The sequence below is a fragment of the Crocuta crocuta genome, unplaced genomic scaffold (genome assembly GCF_008692635.1).
Source record: "Crocuta crocuta isolate KB4526 unplaced genomic scaffold, BGI_CrCroc_1.0 scaffold41, whole genome shotgun sequence".
NCBI classification, from domain to species: domain Eukaryota; kingdom Metazoa; phylum Chordata; class Mammalia; order Carnivora; family Hyaenidae; genus Crocuta; species Crocuta crocuta.
In genome coordinates this window covers 14,519,855-14,541,272 of record NW_027529428.1, presented here as the reverse complement: position 1 = coordinate 14,541,272, position 21,418 = coordinate 14,519,855, and the positions used below count along the sequence as shown (strand labels likewise).

Below are 21,418 nucleotides of genomic sequence, written 5' to 3'. Positions count from 1 at the left end.
ACTAAGGTATTATTTCTATATTCTACAAGAATATAGAATTTTATAGAATCCTGTATCTTAAGTTCTATAAGAAACAATACTAAAGTGAACATCCTTTTATAGAAATCTTGGTTTGCATTCTGATTATTTCCTTACAATAAATTGCTAGAAGCAGAATTACTGGACCAAAAGGTGTGAAGAAGGATCTTTAAAAAAATTATTCTTATATATTGCCAAATTGCCCTGTAGAAAAGTTTTACCAATTAACACTTCCGCCGGTGGTACATGAGACTGTCTGCTGAGTCTTGCCCATACGGACTATGTTTTTTTAAATGCCAATTTGATTTGCAAAAAAAAAAAAAAAAAAAAAAAAATGGTGGCCAGTTTATTTTTAATCTGTATGTCTTTGATAGCTAGTGCATTTGAACGGTTTTATTTTTAGTCAACAAACACGAAAAAAATGTTTTAAAAAATATCTAGTTAACAAAATTCTCAGCCTTCACGCTCCTTCAAGTTCCCCTCCCTCTGTGAAGAAGTTTCTGCCTTAGGGTGACTGGGACGAGCTCCCTCAGTTGCATTAGTGCAGGGAACAGGTGGTGAAAGTGTATACAGTTTCCATTACAAGAGGCATAAAATAGGGGCGCCTGGTGGCTCGGTCAGTTAAGCGTCCGACTTTGGCTCAGGTCATGATCTCGTAGTTTGTGAGTTCAAGCCCCATGTTGGGATGTGCTGGCAGCTCAGAGCCTGGAGCCTGCTTTGGATTCTGTGTCTCCCTGTCTCTTTGCCTGCCTCTCTCTCTCTCTCTCTCTCTCAAAAATAAATAAAAACATTTTAAAAAGTAGAAAAACTAAAAAGCAAGAAGCATCAAAGTGAACGTGTTGACTGAGAGGAGGGAAAGCAATGCAAAAAAAAAAATGATTTAGATATTAGATATATACTGGAGAAGGAGGCTGAGAAACTGAGGAATAACTGGCCGAATAAATAAGATGATCAGATGTAATCAGTGATCAGTCCTCACCTGAGTTTCTCATCAACAGCATTTGGCATCATTGAGTCTTTACTTCTGGAGCCTAAGCCTGGTTTTCCTCCTTCGTTATTGGCCCCAACTTGGTCTCCTTTGCTGATTCTTCCTCATGACCCATGTCTTCAGGGTTGGATTGATTCCAAGCTGGCTCTTACTGTCTTCCCCTTTCAGTCTCTGCCCCCCTCCTAACTGAAATCATTCCACCTCCGGCTGTAAGTGCGGTCCTTATGCCAGCACATCCCGTAGCGAGAACGCCAACCTAGACCTCTCCATGGAACCATAGACTTTAAATGTCCAACTGGCTAGTGACAACTCTACATGGCTGCCTCTTGGGCATCTTAAATTTAACATGTCCAAAGTCAAGCTGCTGACCTTCCTCAGCACCCCCACCCACCCCTGCAAAACAAAAACGCGACAAGCAAAACAAAACACCTTGCTTCTACTACAGCCTTGCAGTAGCCTTCCAACTTACTTCCTCTTCTTCCTTGATAACACATAATTCAGATCATAGTCTTCCTCGGCCCAGCACCTCCAGTGGCTTCCCACCTTCTGCACTGTAAAAGCCAGACTTCTCACTGTGGGTGATGAGACCCTCCGGGATATAGTGCCACCCGGCTACCCTTGCGATGCTGTCTCTTACCACTCCTTTCTTATCCTGTCTTCCCTGACTGCTTCCCTTGCCCCTCCTGGGCCATACCAGGCTTGCCGCCACCTCCTGGCCTCTGCCAGAAATGCAGATGGCCCCATGGCCTGCTCTCATTCTTCTTCAGGTCTTAGTTCACAGTCCATCCTCCCAGGAGACCTGCTCTTAATTAGAAATTATAATCTCTTCCCTCCTGGAAGCCACTGTCTCACTTCTGACTTCATTTTCCCTTAGTGCACTTATTATCATCTGCTGTAGTATATGTTTTTACTTACTTAATGTCTCTTCTGCAGGCTCCATGATAGTGGCTGTTTTGTTTCACGCTGTGTCCGTATCATTGAACCTATCTAATAATAGTTGTTCAATATGCATTTATTAACTGGAAGATACATGCATTGGCATAAGAATTCTTTACGTATTAAGTGTACTAAGACTTTGTTGTATTTTCTTCAGAATTTTTAATTTGCCTTGTAGCCATCTTTGTGATGGTTTTCATCACAAAAGAAGTTAAAATCTTTTTGTGTAGCTAGATCGACCAGTGTTTCCTTTGATAGTTTCTTTCGACCAGTGCTTCCTTTGGTAGTTTCTTTCTTTTTCTTTATTTGGAAAAAGGCTTCCCCACCCTAAGATTAGTATTAACTTCTATGTCTTTCATGTTTTCACTTTTTCCATTTAAGATTTTTAAATGTTTATATTTAACTCTAAAAGTCATTGTAGTTTAAGTATGTGGTAAGCATAGAACTTTATCCTTTCTACATAACCAATTATGAGACTCCCTCAGTAGACAAGAAGAGTACTACATTCTGACATTCATAGCAGTCACCTACAAAATTAATAATTTCCTTACTTGATTAAGATTTCTTGTCCCTTATTTATTAAGATTCTGAAAAGTACCTCCTAATAATAAGTCTCAGTCATAAAGAATCATCCTTCCCAGCTGCAAAACTTCTTTATGTGATGTTACACTGATATTATTGAAAATAATTGGTTTCAGGGCTTAAAATTTTTTTATTTTAGTGTTTGTTTATTTTTCAGAGAAAGAGAAAGAGTGCACAAGCAGAGGAGGGGCAGAGAGAGACAGAGACACAGAATCCAAAACAGGCTGAGGCTCTGAGATATCAGCACAGGGCCCGAAGCAGGGCTCGCACGTATGAGCTGTGAGATCATGGCCTGCACTAAAGTCAGATGCTTAACCGACTGAGCCATCTAGGTGGCCCTAGTTCAGGGGTTTTTAACCATGCCCTTTAAATACAACTTCAGTTGATTCTGTGGAGAAAAACATACCTCAGATCAATTAAGAGGAGTGACTAAATATTCTCAAGAAATTTAAGGTGGAGCTAGTTTGCTTTATTACATTTGTTACAATTATACAACATATAAAGGCCTAGGCAAAATAGGTAGTAGCTAAAAGCTGGGTAACTCAGACTCTAGAGCCCCATTGAACTGTGTTTAATTCTTGGTTCTGTCCACTTCTAACTGTAAAACCTTAGCCAAGTTAATTTAATCTCTCGGAGACACAATCTCCTTATTCAGAAATTAAAGGTAATAATACTCCCTACCTGGGGATGGGGAGTTTCAGAGATGGGCCCTCTGCGTGTACTTTGCTACAATGATAGCCCTTTCTTCACAGGCCAGTGTGAGGGTTCTACCAGATACTGAATGCCTCCCAGTTGTGCATTCGGGGACTCAGGAAATAACCACAGAGTGGATAGGAACCCATTGGGTATCTGTGTGATGGACTTGGCCCCACACTTTATTTACTACCTATCCTCCATAAGCCTTTATTAACCAGAGGCATTCTGAATGCCCTGGCATCCATATCAGCCCCGCCTTCTTATCAGCATTTCTCTGATCCTCTGGAGAAAGACTGGAGAACATGGACCATGTGTGCTGGTGGTGGTACTTCAGAGTCATTCGTCACTGACTGGGCCTCCACTGCATTTGTGGACCAGTGGTCTCTAGACCCATAAGCCGTATCTGGAACTTGGACCCGGAAACTGGGGGAGGGACCTCATCTCTCCATTGCAACAACTGACGCCATCCTGCTCACCACCTGGCAGTCGTGTTATCATTGTTGTTACATAATTTGAATACTGTCCTAGTTAACTATATATCTGTTTGACATCTCTGGGAATGCCGGGGTCTGTTAGCACCACCCCAGGTCAGGGTACCCTCACTGTCACTCTAGCCTCGCTTCCCCACACGGTAATTACATCCTTCTTGATTTTGACAGTTAATTACTGCTTCCTTGATTCTGATGTCTGAAATTCCATCCAAATTGTGCTCACTGGGAACACTGTGTACTGGTGAGCTACTGAGGACAGCCACCGTAAGCTTCCCAAAGATACCATTGCTCTCTTACTCGTTCGTCCCCTATTACCTTTCTGAAAGGAGGGTGTCCTGGGTCTTTCTGAGAATGTAGTCAGGGGAGATGTTCTTGGGTCTTACATTGCAGACCCTTCTAGCATCTCCATCTCTCTGAGCCTTCTGACTCCTTCCTTAATACTCTGCTGCAGAAGCTCTGGAATCACCAGTCCGTTGACTGCAGGCCATCATCATGACCAATCTTCAAAGTGACATCCCAGCGGACTGATAGGTCTGGTATTTTGTTAGAACACGGGATCCTGTAAGTGCCCATGTCAATGAAATTGTGCCCTATCCTGACTTATATCCTACCCTTCCTAGTCCAACACCCTTAAAATCCATTCCTGTACATATTTCCCTGGTTCTTAGCAGGAAATATTATTTAGCTTCTGCAATTTCTTAAGTATATAAGTTAGATTCGCCCAGAATAGGAAATGACTTACTGCTCAGGCTGTGCCCGAGTTATCAGCCTGACAGCCATGGAGGACCATTGGTCTGAAGGCAGCTGGCAATAGTGAGGCTGATCTCGAGGAGAACAAAATTATCTTGCGAGGCACAGGCTTCAGGAGAGGGGGTGGTGTGGTCTTCAGGAAGGTACTGGTTGGACAAGAAGGATAAGAATTCTGCTTCTGTGCACCTGCAGTAGTCAGGGCAGTTGGAAGCTGTTTTCAGGATTCTGCACCTTGTTCACTCAACTCTCCCAACCCCAGCCCTCAGGGTTCCACCCTTTTCCAGCCAGGGCACCAGCTGGGATACATAGAACCTTCAGGGCTGCATTCCCAGTCTCCTCTGCAGCTCTTCTGTGGCTGGTTTACTATCTTGAGCTCATCTTGGGTTCCCCAAGGAACTAGGTGTTAGGTAGAGTTTATAAGCTACAAATTTATTAAGGAACGTAATCCCAGCAAACCAAGAATGAGGAAAAATAGGAGTGAGTCAGGGAAGGAGGGAAAGTGAATGCAGAAGTGCATTCCTTAGCTGACCACCACATGGTGTCAAACACCAAGAGACTTCTTGATCCCTCGGGACCATCTCCAGAGGTTGAATGAACTACATCTCAAGAGAGTGTATACAGAAGATTGAGGATATTTATCCACGGGCTGTTATCTCCCCATTGGTCAACTGTTCACCCCTCAACATTCACTAGCCTATACCTTTTGGTTGTGAATGTGTGGACACCAAATGGGTCTCATGGCATCCATGGCCCAGAGTCAACAGGAATGGCCTTGGGTGGAAGTGGAAGGACACACAGTGAAGACCTGGTGTGAGGCACTGTTGGGCTTGCTGGTGTAGGGTCAAATGAGCCCATACCTTGGCATAGCATGTCAGAACACATGGCTGAGGATTTCAGAGAGCAGATAAGACTGAGAGGATCCGAGGTGGCCCTGAAATGGTGATACACCCCTTAAGGAACCAAAAGATACTTCTCAGTTACCTTCCCAGAGAATTGTGAGCAGGTCGTATGCATCCATCATGGCAGACAAAGGTAGTGCCAGTTGAGTGATCTCAGGATGCCAGTGGTGGATGTCCTGTAATCGTTTGTACTTATGGAAGTTAGAAGTCTGTGCTTGCAAAGGATGAGGGAAGATTAACGTGAGAAATCTTCCACAGGCCCTGAAAGCTCTCTTCTCACACCTGTCTACTCTGAGTCTACAGAATGCCTTATTGACCATTGCACTGAGGCTGCTAAATGTCTTATTGACCACAGTGCTGCTGAGAAACACATTATTTTTAAGGAAATCCATTCATCTGAATGGACAGACTGCTCAATTCCACTGCGAAGGTAACGGATGGTTTGTTCCCAGGCTAATTCTGCCGCCAAACAGAAATTTCTACTGCAGGTTCTCTTGGCGTAGCAGGAGTTTCGTGCCTTCTGGTCTTTCCCCAAAATATATTTGGCCCCGATAGTCACCAGTACACAGAAACGCCATGTGCACCAAATGAGAACATTTCAAATTAGAACGTGATGTAACTGAATTTTTGTGGGAAGCCAAGTATGGGGGGCACCAAGTATCACAGAGAGAGAACTTTTGAGGGAACACCACCATGACTAGCGCAATAATCTCCTTTCAGCTACCAGTATTTCTTCTTGATAAACCTCTGCTTCTCTGTGTATCTGTGCAATCCAGGAGCCCACCTGGCTTTTGTGCACAGAAGCAGCCAGGCTCAGGAAATTAACAGGGAGGTTTGGAGTCCAGGAGAAGATGACCCCAGTATGGTCTAGGGTGAGTTTGATACCCACTTGTCCTATGGCCCAAGGCGCCTTTGTGAAGGAGTCTGATCTTTAAAATGGTGAATTCATCTTTCCATCCATTCACTGCAGTCCCAGCATGCAAGTTACGGGAATAGAAGAAACTAACATTTGTGGTGGGAATAGGAGACATTGTGCACTTGGGCACTAAAGGGGAATCCATTTTTAAAAGCATGGAATGTATTCAGGACTACAGCTAGAAGGGTGGGTGTTCGAGCCTTGGGAGTGTCTATTGCAAATAGAGCAGCATATCCTTCATGCCACATCTCAACAAAAACTGCTTTTACCTGCATCTGTTCAGTGTTTACAAACTGGCTTTGGTTCAGAGAATGAGCAGGATTTCTGCTCCTGAGCCGTGTACAACACTTGCAGACTTATGAATTCAGAGCTCCATATCCACGTCTCCTTTGCAGCTGTTTGAGGANGTTGTTTCCTTTGCTGTGCAGAAGCTTTTAATCTTGATGAGGTCCCAAGCCTTTATTTTTGCTGTTTGAGGAAAGTTCTTAGACTTAACTTTCACCGGGTTAGACGCCCAACCCTGCCGAGGGTTGCCGGGACCTTATTGCTGAGACCAGGGCAGTAAGATGCTCTGATTGACTGGGACTGAGCCATGAGTCAAGAGCAGAGGCAAGACACCACCCAAGTCACAAGGACTGAGTATGAGGATGAGGTGCCTTCCAGAAGAAAATCTGGTGCTGTTATCAGAAGAAGAGCAACTGTCTCCTGTTTCAAACAAACAAGAGATGTCCACCTAGTTGTGTGGGTGGACCCACTCTTCCTTCTGATACAGGCTCCCATAGGTCCAATTGTTATGCAAACCAGTCCTCTCTGCATTTACACTGGCGCACCTACAGATGCTCTTTGGGCTCCTTTATGAAATCCCAGACGTGCCCTTCCTTCTTACAAAAGATGCACAGTCTGGAACTTGGTTGCTTTTAAGGACTGTGCACTTATTTCCCCTGCTTATTTTTATAGTAACCCCCATATATTTTTAAAATATATAAACCCCCATATTTTTAAAAATATAAAAAAGTATATACATATATCACACACAAAATAGAAGCCGCATTGCTTTGCTGGTGTATAAACCCAAAAAACCAAGGACATCATGAGCCAAGCATCTTTATAGATACTACTTTACGCAGTGGTATGTCTACATTCTACCGATGGGGAAAATTGTCGTGACTACCAAGCCTGAAGCCCTGGCATATATAAGGATGTGTACAAAACTAAGAAGACATCATTTGTTCCTAGATAAGCATCCTAGTCCTGTGAGCCACCCCCAACAGGCCATCCCAGCCACCCTCTCATTCCTCATCCGCAGTACCATGAGTACCATGTGTGTCTTAGGTGACATTCTTGGATCCCTGTATCTGTTTTCTAGTTCATAGGGTTTATATATCCCTCATCAGGTTGGCATAACCTTGGTTGTCACTGTTAGTAAAGTATATAGTACATTAAGACACACAAAAACAGTTGCTTAATTGTTGGGGCACCTGGGTGGCTCAGTCGGTAAGCGTCTGACTTTGGCTCAGGTTATGATCTTGCGGTTCATGGGTTTGAGCCCCGTGTCCAGCTCTGTGCTGACACCTCAGAGCCTGGATCCTGCCTTGGATTCTGTGTCTCCCTCTCTCTCTCTGCCCCTCCTCCGTTCTCATACTCTCTCTCTCTCACAAAAATAAATAAATCATTAAAAAAATTTAAAAACACAGTTGCTTAATTGTCAAACAGCAGAATAGGATTTTCCCTCCCTTTCCTTCCTTTTGTCTCTTTCTTTTTTTTCTTTTTTTTTGTTGGTTTTTTCCCAAGGGAAGGGAGCTCCTTAATGGAGATGAAGATGTAAAGGTTTTCTTTTTTTGTTTTTTAAGTAAAATATGTGAGCTGTGCTGTGAGAGAGCATGTTCATATTAGCAGAGAGAGAGCTCTCGTTACAGATCCCCCCACCCCGCCCCCATGGATGCAGGAAGCCGGTGCTCGATCCTCTAAGAACAAAAGCTGGTACCACCGTCCTTCCCGGAAGATCCCGGAGTCTCGTGGGGAGAGATGTGTGAGCGAGGAGGAAGGACAAAAGTCCAGGATGGACTAGTGAAGAGCCAAGACCAAAGGAGCCAGAGAGGAGGCTTCCCTGGATGCCTCTCCAAGCTGAGCTCTGCATGTAGAACTTGGGGAAGTTCATGTCCTAATAAAAACATGCCCTGGGTCTGATAGGCACAGCTAAGAGTACTGTTGCCTTCCTTCTGGGCTCTGTTCGCAGGACCTTCCAGACATTGCATGTAGTATGGGGGAGGGGAGAGGAGGGGAAAGGTGGGGAGTTGGAAATGTGAAGTCGGGAGAAAAACCGTACGTGGTCTCTGCCTTATGGGCCCATAAAGAGGCCATAAGTTAACTTGGAAAATAAAACCCACATAGGATGAAAACAGTGGAAGTTATCCCCAGCTTCCAAGTCAACAGACTCGTTTCCTGATTCATCCCCCCACATTGTCTCTTAGGAGACCCAGAGAGATGCCAGCTCCCATCTGCTTTAATTATTTTGTGATGCATTTCAAGAGATTTGAGATCTCTAAGAATCCAAAAGATGGTCTGGCCAGAAAAGTTTTTGGGTTTTTTTTTTATTTATGAGAGAATGAGAGAGAGAGAGAGAGAGACAGTGTGAGCAGGGGAGGGTCAGAGAGAGAGGGAGACACAGGATCTGAAGCAGGCTCCAGGCTCTGAGCTGGCTGTCAGCACACAGCCCGACGTTGGGCTCGAATCCATGAACTGTGATACCGTGACCTGAGCCGAAGTAGGGCGCTTAACCGACTGAGCCACCCAGGCACCCCAGAAAGTTTTAAAACCCAGGCACTGGGCTCTCGGCCCACCAGGATGCACGCNAAAAGTCCAGGATGGACTAGTGAAGAGCCAAGACCAAAGGAGCCAGAGAGGAGGCTTCCCTGGATGCCTCTCCAAGCTGAGCTCTGCATGTAGAACTTGGGGAAGTTCATGTCCTAATAAAAACATGCCCTGGGTCTGATAGGCACAGCTAAGAGTACTGTTGCCTTCCTTCTGGGCTCTGTTCGCAGGACCTTCCAGACATTGCATGTAGTATGGGGGAGGGGAGAGGAGGGGAAAGGTGGGGAGTTGGAAATGTGAAGTCGGGAGAAAAACCGTACGTGGTCTCTGCCTTATGGGCCCATAAAGAGGCCATAAGTTAACTTGGAAAATAAAACCCACATAGGATGAAAACAGTGGAAGTTATCCCCAGCTTCCAAGTCAACAGACTCGTTTCCTGATTCATCCCCCCACATTGTCTCTTAGGAGACCCAGAGAGATGCCAGCTCCCATCTGCTTTAATTATTTTGTGACGCATTTCAAGAGATTTGAGATCTCTAAGAATCCAAAAGATGGTCTGGCCAGAAAAGTTTTTGGTTTTTTTTTTTTATTTATGAGAGAGAGAGAATGAGAGAGAGAGAGACAGTGTGAGCAGGGGACGGTCAGAGAGAGAGGGAGACACAGAATCTGAAGCAGGCTCCAGGCTCTGAGCTGGCTGTCAGCACACAGCCCGACGTTGGGCTCGAATCCATGAACTGTGATACCGTGACCTGAGCCGAAGTAGGGCGCTTAACCGACTGAGCCACCCAGGCGCCCCAGAAAGTTTTAAAACCCAGGCAGTGGGCTCTCGGCCCACCAGGATGCACGCCCGAGGAGTGGTACCCGCGTACACCATGCTGATCGTTGCCGCTGGACTTTAATTGGCACCACACAAGGCAAAGGGCACAGGCTCGGTCCCTTGGAGGCTGCGTACAAGGAATAGAGCAGTTTGCAGCCTCAGGCACTGCTGGTGGCAGGTTGCCTTTGCCTTTGGAGATTCTTCTTTCCCCACTTGGTGAGGATTGTAGAACAGGTAACGTCTGGTAGCCAACCCTGGTGGTACATGAGAATCACCTGCTGAGCTTTGGAAACAAACAAGCAGCACGTTTACACCCTGGATCAAATGAGTCGCAATTGAAGGGAGTCAGGCCAGGCAAAGCCTCCCAGGGGATTCTAAAGGATGGATGGGTTGAGTCCTTCTGGGCTTTCTGGAAAACTCTCTGTCTCTGCCTCTGTCCCTTTCTTTTCTTTCCCCGGCTCCCTCACTTTCCTTCCCCACTTCCTTCCTTCTAATGAAAACTTGTTGTGACAATGACTTACTTATTTCCCCCAAAACACCTTTACTCTCCTTCTAAATACTGCAGTGTTCTGTTTCCAGAGTTTTCTAGACTTATAGGAGCCTTGTTTTAATATGTGTATTCATAGTTTGGCTGTACCTGTGGGCCAGCCTGGCCCTGGCCTTGTTGGAAAGAGAGGATTAAGAATCACATAATGAGGGGGGCGCCTGGGGGGCTTAGTCGGTTAAGCGTCCGACTTTCGCTTAGGTCATGATCTCGCGGTTCGTGGGTTCGAGCCCCGCATCGGGCTCTGTGCTGACTGCCAGCTCAGAGCCTGGAGCCTGTTTCACTCTGTGACTCCCTCTCTCTCTGACCCTCCCCTGCTCAGGCTATCTCTCTCTCTCCTAGAAATAAATAAAACATTAAAAAAGAAAAGAAAAGAAAGCCATTAAAAAAAAAGAATCACATAATGAGGGGCACCTGGGTGGCTCAGTCGGTTAAGCTTCAGAATTCAGCCTAGGTCATGATCTCTCCATCTGCTAGTTCAAGCCCCGCGTCGCTTGACAGCCCGGGGCCTGGAGACTGCTTCTGATTCTGTGTCTCCTTCTCTCTCTGCCCCTCCCCCACTCACACTGTTTCTCTCTCTCAAAATAATAAAGATTAAAAAGTCACATAATGAAACTGAAGATACTTGGGGCAATGATCTTGCATTTCTCCAGTGTCTTCATAGGCACCCGTGTCCCCTCCGAGGCCATTAAGGACACCACGTCCTCACTTCATGCCTTCAAGATTGATAGATAAAAGCGAGCTAGACATCTTTGAGTGCTGGCAACTCACCAGCCCTGTGCTAAATACATACACACGGATGAATAAAAAACGGACTACACTTAAATATTGTAACACGAGATTTAAATTTTTTTAAATGGGAGCATTTGAGCTGAGTCCCAAAGACAGGGTAGAGATAGACAGGACAAAAGAGGGGAAGGCGATTTCCAGGCAGAGGTGAAAACGAGCAAAGGCTGAGAGGTAAGAAATAGCACGTGCCCCTCAGGGTCTGTATGTAGCTCGGTGGGACTGACTTTTCTCTTGTCGGATGAGGACTGGCTGTTGACTTAACATTACCTCATCGAGGTCTCCCTCATCGAGGGCATTCGAGGCTTTGATTTCTGGTTTAGGTCCTTGCTTGGGCCGGTCTTTCCACCAAAATCAAACTGCACCACAAATTTTGTGTGTTTCTTCTTTGTGATGGGGGTGGTTTTCCTCTGTTCCCTGCAGTTTGGCAGGCATGCGGTTGGGAAAGGATGGGGAGGGATCAAGGGAACCCCATTTTAGAGAAAAGGAAACAGGCACAGGGTTCGGGCGACTTGGGCAGGTGCACACAGCCAGTCAGGCCAGTTATGCAGAGCCCGCATAAAATTTCTCTCTCTTTCTTTTTTTTATAAATTTTATTTATTTATTTTGAGGGAGAGAGAGCACAAGCAGGTGAGGGGCAGAGAGAGAGGGAGAGAGAATACCAAGTAGACTCCGCACCATCAGCACAGAGCCCAGTGCAGGGCTGGAACCCACAAACTGTGAGATCATGACCTGAGCTGAGATAAAGTCAGACACAACTCACTGAGCCACCCAGACGCCCCCACCCCCATCCCAAATAAAGCTACTCTTTTTTTTTTTTACATTATAGTAACTATGTATTAATTTTTTTTTACAAATAGTTTATTGTCAAATTAGTTTCCACATAACACTCAGTGCTCATCCCCACAAGTGTCCTCCTCCAAGCCCATCCCCCCTCCCCCCCACATCCATCAGTCCTCAGTTTTTGTCAGCATTCAAGAGTCTCTCATGGTTTGCCTCTCTCCCTTTCCCCCACCATTTCTGCCCTTCTTCTCCCCCTTGTTCCTCCGTCAAGTTCCTCCTAATCCTCCTATACGTGCAAACATATGATATTTGTCCTTCTCTGCCTGACTTATTTCGCTCAGCATAACACCCTCAAGGTCCATCCATGTTGCTACACATGGCCAGATTTCATTGTTTCTCATTGCCATGGAGTATTCCATGGTATAGATAAACCACATCTTCTTGATCCATTCGTCCGTTGATGGACACTTAGGCTCTTTCCTTGTTTTAGCTATTGTGGAGAGTGCTGCTATGAACATTGGGGTACATGTGCTCCTATGCATCAGCATTTCTGTATCCCTTGGGTAAATTCCTAGCAGTGCTATTGCTGGGTCATAGGGGAGTTCTAGTGTTAGTTTCCTGAGGAACCTCCACACTGTTTTCCAGAGGGGCTGCACCAGTTTACATTCCCACCAACAGTGTAGGAGGGTGCCCGTTTCTCCACATCCTCGCCAGCATCTAGAGTTCTCTGATTTGTTCATTTTAGCCACTCTGACTGGTGTGAGGTGGTATCTCAGTGTGGATTTGATTTGTATTTCCCTGATGAGGAGGGATGCTGAGCATCGTTTCATGTGTCTGTTGGCCATCTGGATGTCCTCTTTGGAGAAGTATCTGTTAATATCTTCTGCCCATTCTTCACTGGGTTGTTTGTTTTTTGGGTGTGGAGTTTGGTGAGTTCCCCAAATGAAGCTACTCTTAATCCACACCCTACATCTCTCCTCTAAAGAGTGGAGACTACTAGCCAAGCTGACACAGAGTGCGTGCTGGGTTCCGGGTGCGGTCTGAGGCGTGGCCCATCCCTTATGTGAAAGTAAGACACAGCCAGGGGTGTGCCGGGAAATGCTTTGCACCTGGCCCACAGAAGGAAGGAAGCATGATTTGTCACGTTCGTCCACATCACTGACCACAGATTTGAGAAGAAATGTGCACAGCGAATGGAGACAGGCAGGCTGCAGTTCACCACCAGGCATGGCCTTTGCTCACTGGGGACTCTGGCCATCGGCCACCACGGCAGGTGCCATCAGGAAGTTGCAGGCCCGAGGTTACAGCAGAATGGAAAAGAGAAATCTATCTCCTGAAACAGCGGGAATGTTGAGCGGCTTTGGAGATCTCAAGTGCTCTGGGGTGGGGGTGGGGGGCAAGGATTTGTATTTCAGGACTCGGACAGCATGTCCTAGAGCAGGCAGCCATCTTGAGGCCTGAGGTCAAGGATGGGAGCCTGAAGGCTCCTAAATATCCTCATAAATATCCCCAGTCATCTTCCCCAAATAGTGTCCTTCACCTCAACCACCTCCCCCTTCGTCTCTTCCCACCGCAGGTCACGCACAGGTCTGCAGGTTTGCTGCAGAGGACTTCCTCCTCTCTCCTCCCCACAGACCAGTTCCCGTTCACGTGTTCGCACACTTGTCCCAGGTTGCCTCTGCGGACCTGGGCAGCGGCCTCACAGAGCGTCACAGAGCCCGTAAGGGGCTCCGGGACTCTGCTGAGGGGAAGATGCATGGTGATTCTCTGTGTCCCCTCTTTCAGGCACCAGCAGTGTTTCTATGGGGTCAACCTGTCCAGTCTCCGGGGGGCTGCCGTGGACGAATATTTCAGACAGCCGATAGTAGTAAGTGTGTTTCATTCCAGGCTTTCCCCCATGTGTTAATCTATTGATCCGCTTGCTCGCGCTCCTGGGAGGCATGGTGCTGCCGGGCTCAGCAAAGCCGTCGCAGAAGAGAAGAAAGAGCTCCTTGGAGTCCTATGTTTTCCAGTCTTCTCAGCTCTCATCTTCTAATCAATTAAGAACATTCTCAGAGAATGGTGCTGTCGGAGGCAAGGAGACTTTCTGAGTGCCTTTCAATAAGGAACTTCTGATTCTCCCACTACCCCGGCTCACCCCGTGTACACACTCAGCCCTCATACTTGGTCAATAATTCATATCTTCCCATTGATTCTGGTGGCCCGAGGCATAAAGGAGGAAGCTTTGTAAAATAAATAGCTTAGAACAGGAACTTTGCTGTCAAACAGATTGGGGTTTCAGTCGTGGCCCCATCTGACTGTGTGACCTTAGACAACAATAAGTTTGCATTAACCAGAACTGGCTTAATTACTGGCCCTCAAAAACTGCCAAGCCTGAAGGTGGGGACCTCTTGTAGGGGTTCAGACAATGTCACCCGACTCTGATTCTTCTATCCTCATAATTTATCTCCGTTACCTCCGATTTAACCCTGTTGTCAGATAGGATCTCCCCCTCATGGTAGCAAAATGGCTTCAGGACCTCCAGCCTCAGATACTAACAACTCTTTAAGTCCCACAAGAGGACCTGCCTTTTTCCAATAACTTGGGCCGAAGCCCCAGGATTAGTCTGGATAGAGCCTAATCACCCTCCCTTGGGTCACGCTTCTGCAAGTGAAACTATATTCAGAGAAAAGTAATGCACGGGTTGGCCAAGCTAGGGTCACAGGCCACAGCTGGAGCAGAAGGTAGAGTAAGTTTCTCTGGAACGTCTTGGAATGTAGAAGAGCAGTAAAATCTGGATGGATGCCAGTACACCAAACACCTGCTCCAGAAACATGGTGAGGCCTGAATGCTACAACCTAACGAAGCACTTGGCCCTCAGGAAAGCACGAAGCACTTGTGCTTGATGTGTAGTAAGCGTGAAATAAACGTTAGCTACTAGTAATTCTCATTAAGCTCATGCCTTCTAAATGCTAACTCTTGTTGAACTGAAACTTCAGGAGGAAAGCCACTTCACAGTCTTGCTTGGGTCCAGTTAAACCTGACAGAAAGATAACGCCTTTGCTTCCTTTCTCCCAAGGACACATTTGACGTTAGGATTTTGATGGCTCGGACAGTCAAATACACAGTTAACTTTATGGATGCGGAAGAAGCGGATCTGCACAGGTTTGTAAATATCAGCATTACCTTTGGTCTATAAGGCCTCCTCCACCTTGCTGAGCCCCAAAACCTCAATGCAGGGGTGAGATCTCGGGTGGGAGTCCCACACAGGGATGGTATATCAATACTAGTTCCGTTTTATTGCAAAACATGAATAATGCTGCTGCTTTTGTGGCTTGTTCTGAGAGTTGAATGAGAAAAGTTGAGTAGTAATAGCTTGTATTTCTACAGCCAGTCAGTGTGCAGAGCCCTTCATGTGTAATGACTCATTCCGTCCTCACGACACTGCTCTACAGATGGAACTGTTGTTACCTCAATTTTACTGGTGACAAATGTGAGACAGAGTGGAACACTAGTTACCAAAAGATCACAGAATTAGTATGTTAAAAAAATTTTTGGAGCAGCAGCAAAAGTATTAACGCGTAAGATTAGAAAGTAAGAATAGTAGGAAAACTCTCTTTATAGAGAGGGGACATTCAAAAGTGAATGCCCCCCATTTTTTTTTAATGTTTATTTATTTTTGAGCGAGAGGGGGAGAGAGCGCAAGCAGGGGAGGGGCAGAGAGGGAGGGAGACACAGAATCTGAAGCAGGCTCCAGGCTCTGAGCTGTCAGCACAGAGCCCCCCATGTGAGGTTCGAACCCAAAGACTGTGAGATCATGACCCGAGCCGAAGTCAGATGTTCAACCGACTGAGCCACCCAGGTGCCGCGTGAGTATGTTAGACCTGGGATTTGAACCATTCAGAAGGCTCCAGAGCCGGGGCTGTTTGCCCTGTAGTCACTCAGGCCAGTGCTTACAAGTATGTCAGGAAGAAGAGCTGCAACTGGTCGAGTGCTTACTAATCATTAGGTGCTGGGCTAAGTGTTTCACAGCCACTGGCTCATTTTCAAAGAGGACACTCAGTAAAGGTTAGTTTTGCCCTCCTCGCCTTCAGTTGAAGAGACTCTGAAATGAGAACTCAGTCCTCAGATGGTGCTATGAATCCCCTTTGGATGATTTTTCACTCCTTGGCAGAAAATCACTATGCATATTTTTGGGGGGTACAAAATTTAAGACCCAGCCAAGTTGTCATCTTTCCTGGACTACTGAGGAAACGGGGGCCAGACTTGAGCAGGTGCAGCTGGCCAACGCAAACTGTCAGCTGTCTGGCACTGACAGTGGACAAAGGGTGTTTAGTCAGCGCAGGCTAGGACCTGCAGCAGTAACAAAAAGAAACCTTGAACCAGAACAGATGGGCCTAACCGGCTGTGCCACCCAGGTGCCCCAAGAGACTCTTTACCGTAGAGAACAAACTTGAGGGCTACTGGAGGGGAGAGGGGCCAAATGGAGGCGGGGCCTTAAGGAGGACCCTGGTGATGAGCACTGGGTGTCCCATGTAGGTGATACATCACTAAATTCTACTATTTAGAGACCAGTACTACGCTTTTTGTTAACTAGCTTGAATGTAAATAAAATCTTGGACAGAGGGAAAAAAAAGAAACCTCAGTTGGCTTATAGCACAGGAGTCTATCTCCTCGATGCTGTTGATCTGTTGTGCCCAGATGTCACTCTGTGTAGCATCACCGCCCTGATGCAGCAGCCTCTGTTGAAAAGGGAGGGAAAAGAAGGAGCGTGCTGAAGTACGTACTGGTAATAAAAGCTTCTGCCTGGAAATGACCCAGATCACTTCTCTTCTGTTAATTGGCCAGAGTAAGTCACATGACTAGGCTTGAGCCTGGCTGAGTGGATACATGCCAGGTTACCTTACGCTCAACCCAAGAGAACTGGCGTTTGGGGACACCTCCAGCCACCACCGCAGGCCCAGGCCATGTGGACTTCTGTGGACTTTATTTGCTGGCCTGGGCTCCCTCCTGAGTCCCAGGGAGTTTTTTGAAAATAATGCCTGTGTTGGCTTGTCACCTGTCATTCGGCCACTTTGTGTATTGATTCAGCAAATGTTTATTGAGATCCTCCCATGTGCCAGGTAGAGTGCTGGTGCTTGCACAGGCACAAAAAGTAATTTTTTAAAGTCTACCGTTGGGTGGCTCATCAGCTGAGCATCCGACTCTTGATTTCAGCTCAGGTCATGATCCCATGGTGGTGGGACCGAGCCCCACATCAAGCTCCGTGCTGAGCGTGGAATCTGTTTAGGATCCTTTCACTCTCTGTCCCTAGCCCCTGCTTGCCCTCTCTCTCTCTCTCTCTCTCTCTCTCCTCTCTCTCTCTCTCTCAAAAAAAAAAATAAATAAAAATTTAAAAAATATTTAAAAGTCTACCCTTAAAGAGTTCATAGTCCATTTAGGGGAACGCAAAAACAATAGGAAGAAATGATGGCAATGCAGTGTCAAAAAATTCAGTGTGATCAACACAGTGGAAGACTCCAGAAATGCTCTGACTGCCACAGGGTGAAAAAAGTTACAACTCTGGGGGGCACCATGAATGCAATAAGGTACCACCTCCTTTGAAAATCCTTAGAGCACTCACTGCAACACATCTCCCCTCAGCAGTGGATGAATAAGACCATCTTGCAGTTGTGAAACACTTTTAAAGTTTGCCAAGCACTCTCGTTCACATTTCCCCATTTGACGCACCCAAGAACCTTGCAGGGGAAGTCAGAGAGTGTCTTCGTCACCCATCAATGGATGAGGAAACTGAGGCTCAGGGGATTTAAGTGGCTTGTCAAGTAAGCGCCTAGGTCTTGTTGAGTCTTCCCCGCTGCTCCCAATCGTTGTGCGTTTGGTATAAACCATGGCCGCTCTGGCGTGACATTCCCCGTGGCCTGGTCGGAAACTCATGCAGGGTTTTGTCAAAGCACAGAACTCTCCGATGTGCGGCGTCACCCAGGCATCAATCACACGCTGAGCGGCTCTTGCTGCCAAGGCAACCGCACTTAAGAGAAAAAGAAAAGATTCTCTGGTTTTCCCGCTGATCCCACGAATGTATCTAGTATGCCTGTCAACAACAACAAAATAATTCCAGATGTTTCCACTCTCTCTCTTTCTTCTTTCCTTGCAGAGTAGAAATCCCCTTTGTGTTTCACATGACGCAGTCCGGCCTCATCCACGGCCTGGCGTTCTGGTTTGACGTGGCCTTTGTTGGATCCGTGTAGGTATCACCCGCGTCCTTGACTGCTCTGTCCCACGCCATCCTCTGCAGGCTGTAATCATGACTTGAAAGTGTTTTGAAGTTAATTTCAACAACAATACTCGTTTCTCTAGGTTCCAAGGAAGCAAAGCACTTTTAGATTTTAGGGCAAAGTCAAAACGAGACAGTTTTCCATAATGTCCTCTCAGCTCTGGCTAAAATACCATAAAAGCCTCTTAAGCCAACTGCATTGAGATTAAACAGGATGAGGAAGGGTCTGGACTACATCAGCCCCCTTGGATTTTTCCAGAATAGCGGGTGGGAAAGACCCCCAGCTCCTGCCTCAGCTTCCGTCACGTCATCCTGGCTAGAGAACCTCATGTACCTGGGTGGTCCCTGGGATCATTCCTACCCCCTATCTGTCCACACCTCCACCTCACAGAAGACTCCAGAGAGTTCTTCTTCAATGATCAGGCAGGCATATACCACTACTGCTAATTGCAACATGAGGTCATTTCATCGTGTCCTCCTTGACCTTCCTAAAGAGCTTGAAAACTTCAGAAAAAAGAGGAAAAAGACCATCTACAAGCTGACTGTCCACATTTGGTGTTCCTTGTCAGGGCTGTGCCATTCCCATACCCCCAAATCTCTGCTCTCCTCCTGACTCCCTGACTCTCTTGCCAGGCCATCTCAGGCTCTGACTAGTGAAGACGATGGCTCTGGGTCACATGACGGGGCCAAAGGAAAGCTTTTGTATTACACCCCTCTCTCCTCCTTATAAAAGCATCCAGCCTCATCTCCTGCTCCAGGAGAACAGAAGTGTCCGTGGGTCTGTGATAAAGCTCAGGGAGCTCGCAGGGGTGGGGGTGCTCAGGGGAGGAGCGGATCCCCGGCAGCCTCGTCTGGGGTGACAATCAGAGAAAAAGGAAGTGATGCTCACATCATGCCTACAGCACACAAGCATATTTGTTCAAGGAATCCGCACGTTTGTTTCTCAGACTTTCCACCAGTGAATCCGTTCCTGCAGGGGTGAGGAAGAGAAGCTGGAAGGGGCCTGCTCCGAGGGGGGAATTCCTCTGAAGTAAAACACTTGATCCTACAAACCTTTAGAGAATTGGCATCCTACTCCAGAATGTGCCTGAGTTCATTTTGATAGAAGAGTGATTTATATTACTTAGCAGTTAAATTTTGTAAAATGCCTTCCTCCCCCCCCACCCCACCCCCACACCACCAACATCTTCAAATCAAAATGAACCCTGTAGGAATCGGCCGTGTGCGTAACGCACACCTTACTCCACCCAAGCCAGCGACACGGTCAGCTGGGTCACCAGGACAGGTGCGCGTGGGGTTGGAGACACAGCCAGGTGTTCTCACGCCTTCGAATGAAATGAAGAACGCCCGTGCAAACACGCTCACGCCCGCACACACGTGTGGGACAGCCAAGCTAGAAGGACACCAGAGGCCATCTGCCCCGGGGCTTTTCTCGCTTCCAGAAGCCATCTCAGGGCCCCTGAACAGGTTGGCATGAGACAGTAGGAGGCCAGACTCCAGACTTGTTACCTTGAGGGACATGTAACCAACTCGGTTCCCAATTTAACTCTGTTCCTTGCTGGGCTTCTAATGAACTCTGATCCAGAAAGACAGACAGATGGGTCCCCCAATGGCCCAGTCCCTTAAGCGTCACCCTCTTGATCTCGGCTCAGGTGTGTGGGTTCGAGCCCTGCATCTGCCATCCATGCAGAGCCTGCTTGGGATTCTCTCTCTCCCTCTCTCTCTGCCCCTCCTCTGCTCATGCTCGCTCTCTCGCTCGCTCTCTCTCTCAAAATAAATAAACTTAAAAAAAAGATCGATAAAATGGCCAGATCCACAGGTTTGAAGCCTGGCTCTTCAGCTGCCCTCTGTGTGATGTCATGTCCTTTACCCTCTCTGGGCTGACTTTAGTTAGTGTATAGTCTTGGTGGGAGAATAGATATAAAGCTTTTGGTACAGCCCCCAGCACACGGCAATGACCTAAATTGAGCTGTCCTTACCTTAAAAGGATTCCATGAGTTGAAAACTCTGCAAACCAGCGATCAGACTAAGTCCCCAGTCCAGTCCATGCCATATGGCCCTGGAACGTAACTGACTTTTAACTCTTCTCCCGCCCCCCAGGGTGACTGTGTGGCTGTCCACAGCCCCAACCGAGCCTCTGACCCACTGGTATCAGGTGCGGTGCCTTCTTCACACTCCCCTCTTTGCCAAAGAAGGAGAGACCCTCTCAGGGAAAGTGCTGTTTGTAGCCAACAGNATAAGACTTGGGATGACTCAAGGGCAGCGTTCTCCACCTGACCGCGGGGGAAGGAAGGGCATCCGTCGGCTCGTGGGAGCGCCTGCCAAAGGCCTGAATTATCAAGAGCTTGAAATCCCACGTCAGCTTCCTGACCTTCCTCGCATCTAGCCACACACACCCCCAAATTTAGTACAATAAAATCGATTTGTTCCCCAGGGGACGAGCACAGCAGGGCGTTACGTGGTGTCAGGCGGGGCTGGCTGCGTCCCTTTGCTAATGGATTTCACGAGGCCTCTCCTCTGCAGCGATTACTTCGATATATCTCTTTTTTGAAATGCTCTATTTTCTTTCAACTTGTTGGAGCTTCTCCTGGGTAAATCAGGGCAGAAAGGAAAAGCAGAGAGGTTCAAGGACTCTCAGGATATGAAGGGCACTCAGAGATCATCTCACTCCACTCCCTTTTCTCCCTACCTCTGCCTCTTCTCGGCCGTGTGCTTGAACACTCCCGTGATGGAGAGCTCACCACCTCACATGTCAACCCTTCTATTTTTTTTTTTTTTAATGTTTAGTTTCGAAGAAGAGGGAGACAGAGCACGAGCTGGGGAGGGGCAGAGAGGGAGACACAGAATCCGAAGCAGGCTCCAAGCTCCGAGCTGTCAGCACAGAGCCTGACGCGGGGCTTGAACCCACAAACTATGAGATCATGAGCTGACCCAAAGTTGGACACAACCGATTGAGCCACCCAGGCGCCCTAGTCCTTCCATTTCTAAAGTCTGTATTTCTCTAAGTACAAAAACCTAGCACATTCACATATAAATTCAAAACTACAACAGTGTCTAGAGTGCACACAGCCTGCCACCCCTCACCCCACTCTCCGGATGGGGCCCCGTGGTCCACGTGTTTCCAGGTGATTTTCTGTGCGTGTACTAA

At 47.1% G+C, this 21,418-nt stretch overlaps 1 protein-coding gene across 1 annotated transcript in view; it reads left to right on the top strand.

The window, feature by feature from the left end:
• Window positions 1-20,656, top strand: part of LOC144227614 (histone-arginine methyltransferase CARM1-like) — a 157,574-nt gene extending 136,918 nt beyond the window's left edge. Inside the window, exons 8-11 of the mRNA XM_077759303.1 lie at window positions 13,803-13,884; window positions 15,076-15,161; window positions 18,151-18,240; window positions 20,371-20,656. Coding sequence (XP_077615429.1) covers window positions 13,803-13,884; window positions 15,076-15,161; window positions 18,151-18,240; window positions 20,371-20,656 — 544 coding nt within the window. The remainder of the gene's footprint in view (window positions 1-13,802; window positions 13,885-15,075; window positions 15,162-18,150; window positions 18,241-20,370) is intronic.
• Window positions 20,657-21,418: the final 762 nt, after the last annotated feature.